The sequence below is a fragment of the Thamnophis elegans genome, chromosome 8, assembly GCF_009769535.1.
Source record: "Thamnophis elegans isolate rThaEle1 chromosome 8, rThaEle1.pri, whole genome shotgun sequence".
Lineage (NCBI taxonomy): Eukaryota > Metazoa > Chordata > Lepidosauria > Squamata > Colubridae > Thamnophis > Thamnophis elegans.
The window spans coordinates 80,747,409-80,758,226 of record NC_045548.1 but is presented as its reverse complement, the minus strand read 5'-3'; the positions used below and the strand labels follow the sequence as shown (position 1 = coordinate 80,758,226).

The window sequence follows — 10,818 nt, the reverse complement described above, 5'->3', positions numbered from 1 at the left end:
GCTCCTCCCTTCGCCTTCCTGTCGCACCTGGACTGGCGCGGAGCGGCTCGGCGTGATAAGGGTGGGCGGCCCCTCGCAAGCCGTCTAGGAGATGGGCGAGCTGTGGACGCCCCCTTCTTGTCCCGGAGCTTTCTGACCCGACGGAAAAGACAGCGGCGACGCTGGTCTCCTAGTCATCCCGCTTCACTCGTTTCATTGGCAAGCGGGCAGGATTTGTGAATCCAACCATGGAATCATCAGATTGAAAGGGACCTTAGAGGTCTTCTAGTCCAACCCCCTGCTTATGGCAGGAGTCCTCCGACTATTCCAGTCAGGTGGCTGCCAAGCCAGTGGTAGGATTCAAATAATTTGGCAACCGGTTCTCTGCCTTAATGATTTCTTACAACAACCAGTTCACCTACTGTAACCGCTGAGAAAATTAACACCAGCTCTCCCGAAGTGATGCAAACTGAGTGACTCCCACCACTGATGCCAACCCTTGCTTGAAAATCTCCAGTGATGGAACTGCCATCTTCTAATTTGATAGATGATAGATTTAGCCTCCAGGCCCCTCACCATCTTCATCTCTCTGCCAATGTTCCCTCTAATTTTTTTCTGTGTGTGCGAAAAGCATAGCGTTTGAGCGGCATATTTTCATGCCTGAGCGCCTGAATTTTTTTCACAGATGGTTCATAGAGCAGTTGATTTGTAGGATCCGAATTGGAATGGAGAAAAATGGCTTTGTGCATATGTGTGTGTGTGTGTGTGTGTGTGTGATTGAGTGAGCGAGGGATCCGGTAAGGGAACTGTGCCTATTTAGAAAAGATAAATTATTGCAAACATGATCAAAGATAAGTATGGGGACAAGTTGGGCGGTAGAGAGAAAGTGATAAAAGAGTGGGAGAGAGGAAGAAAAAGGGAAGAGAGACAGAAAGAGACAGAGAAGGAGAGAGAAAGTGACAGACGAGTGGGAAAGAAGGAGAGACAAAGAGAGACAAAGAGAAAGAGGTTGAGAGAGACAGAGAGAGAAGAGAGGAAGAGTAAGAGAGAACATCTCATATCAACCCTGAGGTGCAAATATTCTCTTCGATTGGTAATTTTATTTGTCCATTTACTATCCAATACTCTCATTTCTCCTTAAGTTCATCAAGAATTCCCTTCTTTTTATTGAATTTATCACAATACCTTGAGAACAACTTTTTCAGCATAGCTTTACAGCTATTTAAAATATATAGTAATTTAGGTCAGGTTTTCAGAAGATTAGTCTATTTATAAGTCACTAAGTGCAAAGAAACAGAATTCAGAAAATTGGCTTCCCTTTTTGTAATTGCCTATTGTCTGCTTAATTTTCTACCTACATTTTTGATAACTGATATTCACTGAAGCCCATCGTAAAAAAAAACCTCCCTGTGAACTTTGTTGGGTTTCCATGGAACGAAGTTTGATCTTTTTCTCAACCATACAGTAGCATATTCTTTCTAAGGAGGATATAATCAAGATAGTCCATAATTGCCTATCAATCTAACAGTATAGCGATTGACAATCTCTTTATATTTCAACTCTAACTCTTTCAGTCTTAAAGGTTTGGTGAGGAGAAATCCAAAAATTCTTTTAAAGAGGAAAAAAATGCTTGCACAATTGGATCCGTGGAGACATGTATATATACACAACACACAGAGAAACAAACTTAACAAAGTGCTAAGTCTGCCCACTAACCAACACTCACGAGAGAGGGAGAGGGGGGGGGGCAGCGAGTCATTCGATGGGAAACTTGCCTCTTGGAAGGAATGACCCCGCTTGGCTCCCGCTTTCGATCTGCCGAAACAAAGAGGCAGGAGAGACGAAGTGGGAGACCAAGCCAGGTTATTCCTTCCAAGAGGCAAGTTTCCATCGAATGACTCGCTGCCCTAGACTTGAGGAGACCCTCTGCAGTCCCTCTCGTCTGGCCGGGATGCCAGCGAGAGTGTTGGGCTGAAGAAAGGAGGGATACTCTCTCTCCCCCCCCCCAATCTCTCATGGCAAATCTGAGCAGCCGCTGCTGGAAGCCCGCCCCATGCCTTCTCCCAACCCCCGCACCCCTCCTCTCAGCTACTTTCTGCCTTGTGGACCTAGAACTGATTGCTGCCTCCAGGCTGGCTCTCCTCTCCTATCATCGTGGAAGGCGTCTCACAAAAACCACTGCGCGGCAGTTGGAAACTACTGCGCGGTGTTTTGTTGCCACGTGTGCGGCCGTGCACCCGCACAGCTTAGAGGGAACATTGTCTCTACCTTTTTTTCAGTTCTTCAGCCTCTTTCTTAAAGTGTGGCAATCAGAACCAGTTGTAGTTGGGGCAGAAACCCACTATCGCCTCCAGAAGTCCATCAGAGTCATGGACCTGATTTTTGAAGGGTTACTATTGTCTCCACCCCGGGTCTTTGCAGCACTGAGCACCACAGCACACTCTCCACTGCCAATTTCCACTCCAGTTCTCTTATCACTGTGTATCCTGCCACTAATCTGTACTTAAGTCGTTACCTTTGCCAGATTGCTCACCAAGCAGGGCAGCCTACCCGGCACTGACCCAGCTCGCTTTTCAGCACGATGGGGATCTTGTGAGACACCCATCACACCCTTCCCTGTGGGGTAAGCAGCAGCATCCAAAGCGGAGTAAAAGTTAAGAAATAGAAAGCGAGTGAAACTAGGCCCAGAATATATGTGACAACAGAAGAGAAAGATAGCAAAATCTGGTGTACAACAACACTACACGTCTCCTCCTCCACTTCTCCAGGATTCCTAAAAAGGTCATCCATAAAGAAGGCAGTAAGTCCCCTCCCCAAATCCCAAAGGGCATCTCTGTTCACATGGGCCCAAACAAAGCAATCAACTTTGGTTTAATCTGATGCTGCACCCAGGTGCCCTGGTGGTGGCCCTCCAAACCGTCTTCCCCACTCAAGAACAATGTGCCAACTGCATCTCTTTAACTGAGCATCTTTCCCGAATTCCCAACCAGTGTCATTAATGGACATAAAAAGAGAGTGGGGCACAACAATGCCCAGAAAGGAGGAATGGCATCACTGGGGATTCAAACCAAGCAGCAAAGTGGGGCTTTGGGCTGCTACAAGGCTCCAAGGGCGAAACGATGGTCCCCGTGGGATCCATCTGCCTGTCGCCCTCTATTCCATTAGATGAAAGCAATGCGTTCCAACCAATTTTTTTGATGAATGGCTTCAAAGGCCAGGTTGTCAATTTGGACTCTGTGACTGTGGAAACCCACAGCTGGCAGCCACTAAAACCAAACTGGGAAACAGGTCATCAAGGCAGACTACAACAACTGTCGTCTTATCCAGGTTCAGTTTAAAACTGTGTGAAAGAAACACCCACGCCACAGCTCCCAGGCGACGGACAGAACACGCTGGAGAATAGATGTTGCTTCTGAATTGGGAGCAATTGTTTTAAAGCAATTAAAGCAAAACAGGCTCCCTTTCGCAGTGGGACCCACTGAACCACAAACATCCTGTGGGACAACATGCGGTTGATGTGGAACTCTTTGGCAGCTCTAAGGGCATCCCTGCTGGCAATGGGTGACTTGGCTTGGCCTTTAACCAGCCACAGGAGCCCTGCACAATCTCTGGAGCATTCTACACGATGCCTGACTGAAATGGGCCCACAAGATTATTGGCAGACGGAGCTGAGAAAGAGCTGTTAACTTCAAGAGCCGGGTAAAAGAGGAAGGAGACAGCTGAAGGATTCAGGGAAAACTTTCCCCCCAGAGATGTGCATGTCATAAGGTGGTCCATAAAGTTTTAGTTAAAGTGACTTAAATGTCAGTCCTGCATTGAAGAATTCAGATTAATTACAGTAACCTCGGTCAGCCACGAAGGATGGCTTAACATGAAAGCAGGCGATCCTCCATCCCATTCCAGCAACTGGTAATCTCTATTAGCCGATATTATTGTACTCTATGAGGAGTCCTCAACTTACAACTGCAATTGGAACCAAAACAAATCCTGTTGAGAATACATCGAGAATAACACATACTGTCAGAACCACCAGCTTCGGCTCGCGCCTCCCTGGTGTTCCGTGATCAGTGGGGGAAGGGAGCAAAGGGGAACCAACGGTCAAGTTCCTGTATACTTTAATGATGGGAAATTAGAAATCTTGCCTTTTTGGAGGGCCTGGTGGGACAATCTGGATTATAAACTATCATTTTAACAATTTCCCTCCCCCCTTTTTTTCGCCGTTATTTTCTGTGATAACTTCCACCACAATTTTGGATAGTCTCTCTTTTTTTCAATATAAATCACCAGTAGATGCATTTCTTCATGTTTGATGGGCCATTTGGATTATAAATGGTTACCTTGCAAATGTCTGTTGCAGGGATATGTATGGATCAGGGCAGTGACAGCTAACCATTTTGCCATCGCATGCCAAAAGCAGGGGGAGTGTGGGGGTCGTGTGCGCGGTTGCCCACACCCATTTTTCACCCTCCCCAGGCTCCAGAGGCTTTCTAGGAGCCTCTGGAGAGGTGGGGATGATGTCACGATGATACAACATGCAATCTTGGAGCTCCAGGATTGCCATCGATATCTCTGCCGCTGCTATTTAGGTCCTTTTGGACCTAAACCGTACCGTAGAGGCGGTGATAGAGAAGGACACATCCTGCCGATCCTGGGAACATTGCAAAGTCCCTGGCAGATCCAGGAGAAGCTCTTTTTTCCGGCCACAGAGAAGCAGCCATTGAAGCTGCTGAAAGTTGGGACAGCTCCAGAACGGAGGGAACATTAGATTTACGTTTCAAGGTCTCTGAGCTTATTGAAAATGATAGCAGGATGAGCATGGATTGCTTATACAGGTGCTCCTCTAGGGTACTATCAGTAGCTGGACTGTAGTGAAAAGAAAGCCTTGACTTGAAAGAGAGAAGAATTGCAGTGAACTTGTTTGGAACTTAATAAAAAAAGTATTGGATTCTATATATTGGCAGTATATATTATCTAGAGGAATGTCGCAGCACGAAAAAGAAAAAAGAAGTGACATTGCAGATGATTATGCAAGAAATTCAAAAAATCCAAGTAAGAACAGAGAGCATTGAAAAGAGAACGCCTGCCCCGGCCCCCTTGCTCACTCCCCCTGCATGTCCGGTTGCCGCTTGCTCACTCCCCCCACCCCGGTCTGTCCTAAGTACTGAACCTAATTCATATATTCCTGTTTTTTGAACTGAGGAATAAATTTCAGAAAAAGATATCTGTATTGCTCTGCGAATCTACCTATGACATTCATTCTTGATCTAACTTCTTAGATGAAAAACTATATCTTTCCTGTTTGTTGTGGGACATCCTTCCTGAAAAGACTGTACATTGTTGGGTGAAAACAGAGGTCCCCTCTGTTACCTGTAGTGTAGTCCTCAGCTTACAACCACAATCGAGTCCAATATTGTTTTATTTCTTTTGCAGTTGGTATTATTTAACAGGATGAAGAGGCAACAGAATATGACCACTAGGACAGTCATCTTTCCTATGTAAGTAGCTGTTTTATTGCTTTGCGTGCTTGTTTCATCCTTAATACAGGAGTGCATGCAATTAAAGTCTTCCTTTCTGTATCTCTTTGTGCAGGCTATTCATTAGAACAAGGTGGTCAGTGGGTGACTTCAACATACAAAAGGACAGTCATCTTCCTTTTCTATTATTTTGTGTGCTTGTTTCATCCTAACGCAGTGCATGCAATTGAAGAGTTCACTTCTGTGCCTCTCCTTTGTGCAGGCCATTCATTCAAGTCAGTGATATTGAAGACTGGCAAGGGCAGTCATCTTCTTTCTGTAAGTAGCTCCTTTATTGTCTTGTGTACTTATTTTAATCTTATTTAAGTGGTAAGTGCACAAAATAATAAATTTCCCTTTTTATATCTTCTTTTTGTAGATCATTTGTTGGCGCAAAGAATTCAGTGACATTGTCTTGGCCACTCCCACATGGTCACATGACTGCCAAGCCATTCCAGTGGTCCGTTTCAAATTTTTTTGGAACCTCTTCTGTAGGTGTGGCCTGCTTTGTGGGGGTGGCTTGCCAGCCATGTGACTGGGTGGGAGTGGCTTGCCGGCCATGGCTGGGTGGGAGTCGCTTGCCAGTCATGTGACCAGGTGGGAGTGGCTTGTTGGTCATGTGAGCAGATGGGAGTGGCTTGGCAGTCATGTGACCGGGCAGGGGTGGCCAACTTGTAAAATGTGGTGAAATTCACTTAAAAAAGCTCTTGTTTAGCAACCAAAATGTTGGCTCAGAAACTCTGGCATTTGAAGCACGCGAGTCTTAAAGCTGTCAAGTTAGAAGACCTTTGCACTCCTAACCCTTTAGAAAAAAACCCCAGGGGTGTTCAAACTTGATAGCTTTAAGACTTGTGGACTTCAACCCCCAGAATTCCACCTGTCGCTCTTCATCTTGATGATGTGTGGACAAGTGGGGAGAGGGAGATGGAATCGGTTCTAAATGGCACTGTAGATTTGTGGAACCTCTTCTATAGAAGAGGTTAGAACTGGCAGGAACCCACCCCTGAGCCATTCCCACCTGGTCACATGGCTGGCAAGCCACTCCCACCCAGCCACATGGCTGAAAAGCCACTCCCACCTGGTCACATGGCCAGCAAGCCACTCCCACAAAGCAGGCCACACCTACAGAAGAGGTTCTAAAAAATTTGAAACCCACCACTGCAAGAGATATAAGATTACACTATTATTGGAAGGATACAGGATGATGTAATGAAATGCTATAATAAAAACTAATTTAAATTTAGTTAGACTATTATGCATAAAATGAAGTAATAGTTATAGTCAAATAAATGATTAATAATGATAATAATGCATACACACACACACACAAAAACACACACATATATATATACACACACACACTAGATTGATACATGAAATTTTATATGAATTGTAAGTGAGGACTATGGAGAGGATGCATAAAAGTTTTGTAACCAAAGATAAATAATTTTATATAAAATACAATATAAAGTTGTAATATTACTGAATGGTTTTTGGATGATGTAATGAAATGCCATAATATAAATTTAATCTAAATTTAGAATATCTCACATAAAAGGAAGTAATAACAGTTATAGCCAAATAAGTATTTAATTATGATAATAAGGGTGGATGGTTTTTATGTTATATATTTGTTTATATTTGTTTGTTTAAAAATAAAAAAAATTAAAAATGTAATTCTATGCACCCTTTCCCCCATGCATGCGTGCGACCCCTCCCCGTGCATGTGCGTGCAACCCCCCCACGCCCCCGCTTTTGGCATGTGATGGCACGGTCGACCTGTTTTTTGCCCTCCCCAGGCTCCAGAGGCTTTTCTTATCTTTCTCTTCTTTCTTCTGGCAGACCAAAATAAAGAAAAAACAATAATTTCTCTTGAGATGGATCAAGCAGATTATTATCTGAGATTTCAGAACATGGAAGAAAAGGGGGGAAATTTAGCGGAGGTAATGGCAGAGATGCTAGGAGGGGTGTTGGAAGAGCCTAAGGAAAAAAAATCTTAGCTAATATTGATGAAATATTCAAAGTACACACCAGACATGTGATGAGAAATAAACTGCGCAGAGAAGTACATGTTAGATTTACAAAGAGGCTTAGATGAGCAAATCAAATTTGCACTAAACTGGCATGAATAGCCAATACCTCAGAAGACAAGCTCGGGATCTAAAAATTTTGCAGAGAACGAGAGATGAGCCCTTGAAATATAAAGGGAGAGAAATAGTAGTGAAGAAGAGAATATCAGTTTTGACAAAGTGTTTAATTAAAAAAGGAACAAACTTTTTTCTGGTGTCAAATGTCTGATACCAGAAGGAATTTTGGTGACCTGGCATGAGCCGAGACAAATTCTCTATTGGATTCAATAGAGAATGCAGAACAATTTTACGATCCATATTTTGGACCACTAGGAGAGAGACTGAGAGAGGAAAGAGAGATCAGGCATCAAGAAGAAATCTTTGAGGAAAGAGAAATACGACAAGAGGAAGATGCAAGAGAACGGGAGGAAACAGCAACGAGAGGAGGAGCAAGGGCAAAAACGTTCCATCTTAGCCCCAGGACTCTTCAATATCTTCATAAATGGCTCAGATGAGCAAATAGATGGGAACTAATCAAATTTGCACGAAACTGGCATGAATAGCCAATACCCCAGAAGATAAGCTCAGGATCTAAAAAGATCTTGATGGACTTGAGAAATGGGATCTATCAAAAAAATGAAATTTAATTTGTTAAAAACCTGGTTTCACATTTAGACAGGAAAACCAAACATACAAGTATGGATTAGGTGAAATCGGGCTGAAAAAACCAATAACTGACCTTGGGGTGCTGGTGGACAATCACTTAAATATCAGCCAGTGTAAGGCAGCAACCCCCAAAATTGATACAATTATTGATTGTATAAACAGACATAGAATCAAAATCACATGAAGTATTAGTATTACTTTATAAACCCTTAGTAAGATTACACCTGGAATACTGCGTCCAGTTTTGGTCACCACATTGCAAAGAAGATGTTGAGACTTTGGGAAAAGTGCAAAGAAGAGCAACTGAGATGATTAAGGGCCTGGAGACAAAAACGCAGAAGAACCGTTGCAGGATTTAGACATGGCTAAGCTAAAAAAAAAGGACTAGAGGTGACATGATAGCAGAATTCCGATATTTGAGGGGTTGCCACAAAGAGAAGGGGGTCACCTTATTTACCAAAGCACCTGTAGCCAGAACAAGAAACAATGGGTGGAAACTAATCAAGAAGAGAAGGAGAATCAAGGAGAAACTTCTTAACAGAGAGAGCAATTAACCAATGAAACAGAGTTCCCTCAGGCGTTGTGGGTGCTTCTTCATCACTGGATGTTTTTAAGAGACTGGACTTAAACTGTGTGGGGTCTCTTGCCTGAGCAGGAGGTTGGACTAGAAGGCCTTCGAGGTCTCTTCCATCTCTATTCTGATTGACCGATTGATAAGAATCAAAGAGTTGAAAACATTCCTTAGGTGCAACCAAAGATTCAGCCTCAACTGGAGCACTTCTAGGGAGGAAAAAGTCACCAGGTGATGTGGTACGTCCTCTCCATTCTGATGGAGTGACAGTGTTTGCCTCTTAGCAGCTGAATCAGACTCATCTCATGACCAACGGGTGGTCAGGAAGGACCTCTTGATCCCTTTCACAGGAGCTGCCAGCAAACCCTTATTTCTACTCTACATCCTACCTATCCAGATCTGGCCTTGTGTGTCTTCCTGTCCAGTGCCACCCTGTTCATTTCCGTGACCCGTCAAAACCGCGGTCCACTAAAGCGTGCCCGATTAAAGCGCGTACGTGACGTCATCAGCAGCGCGACAAATAAAATTAAAAATAAATAAAATTAAAATTAAAATAAAATTAAAGCAAGCCGATTCACATAAAGGTAAGGGTTAGGTTTAGGTTTAGGGTTACGTTAAGCGTTAGGGTTAGGTTTAGCGTTAGGTTAAGGGTTAGGTTTAGGGTTAGGTTTAGCGTTAGGTTTAGGGTTAGGTTAAGGGTTAGGTTTAGGGTTAGGTTTAGGGTTAGGTTTAGGGTTAGGTTAAGGGTTAGGTTTAGGGTTAGGTTTAGGGTTAGGTTAAGGGTTAGGTTTAGGGTTAGGTTTAGGGTTAGGTTTAGGGTTAGGTTTAGGGTTAGGTTGTGTGGGGGTTAGGATAAGGTTTTCGCATTAATTTTAAATTTACCACTCACAGCGTGCTGTTTTCGTCGCGCTGTGATGATGTCACGTACGCGCTTTCGTCGAGCACACTTTAGTCTACCGCGGTTTTGTGATCAGGATCAGGGCAGTGACAGCTAACCATTTTGCCATCGCATGCCAAAAGCAGGGGGAGTGTGGGGGTCGTGTGCGCGGTTGCCCACACCCATTTTTCACCCTCCCCAGGCTCCAGAGGCTTTCTAGGAGCCTCTGGAGAGGTGGGGATGATGTCACGATGATACAACATGCAATCTTGGAGCTCCAGGATTGCCATCGATATCTCTGCCGCTGCTATTTAGGTCCTTTTGGACCTAAACCGTACCGTAGAGGCGGTGATAGAGAAGGACACATCCTGCCGATCCTGGGAACATTGCAAAGTCCCTGGCAGATCCAGGAGAAGCTCTTTTTTCCGGCCACAGAGAAGCAGCCATTGAAGCTGCTGAAAGTTGGGACAGCTCCAGAACGGAGGGAACATTAGATTTACGTTTCAAGGTCTCTGAGCTTATTGAAAATGATAGCAGGATGAGCATGGATTGCTTATACAGGTGCTCCTCTAGGGTACTATCAGTAGCTGGACTGTAGTGAAAAGAAAGCCTTGACTTGAAAGAGAGAAGAATTGCAGTGAACTTGTTTGGAACTTAATAAAAAAAGTATTGGATTCTATATATTGGCAGTATATATTATCTAGAGGAATGTCGCAGCACGAAAAAGAAAAAAGAAGTGACATTGCAGATGATTATGCAAGAAATTCAAAAAATCCAAGTAAGAACAGAGAGCATTGAAAAGAGAACGCCTGCCCCGGCCCCCTTGCTCACTCCCCCTGCATGTCCGGTTGCCGCTTGCTCACTCCCCCCACCCCGGTCTGTCCTAAGTACTGAACCTAATTCATATATTCCTGTTTTTTGAACTGAGGAATAAATTTCAGAAAAAGATATCTGTATTGCTCTGCGAATCTACCTATGACATTCATTCTTGATCTAACTTCTTAGATGAAAAACTATATCTTTCCTGTTTGTTGTGGGACATCCTTCCTGAAAAGACTGTACATTGTTGGGTGAAAACAGAGGTCCCCTCTGTTACCTGTAGTGTAGTCCTCAGCTTACAACCACAATCGAGTCCAATATTGT

The 10,818-nt window shown here is 43.9% G+C and overlaps 1 protein-coding gene across 1 annotated transcript in view; it reads left to right on the top strand.

Moving 5' to 3' along the window:
• Positions 1-9,926: 9,926 nt before the first annotated feature.
• Positions 9,927-10,818, top strand: part of IQANK1 (IQ motif and ankyrin repeat containing 1) — a 28,145-nt gene continuing 27,253 nt past the window's right edge. The window contains exon 1 of the mRNA XM_032222366.1: positions 9,927-10,023. Within this exon, the coding sequence (XP_032078257.1) occupies positions 9,927-10,023 (97 nt within the window). The remainder of the gene's footprint in view (positions 10,024-10,818) is intronic.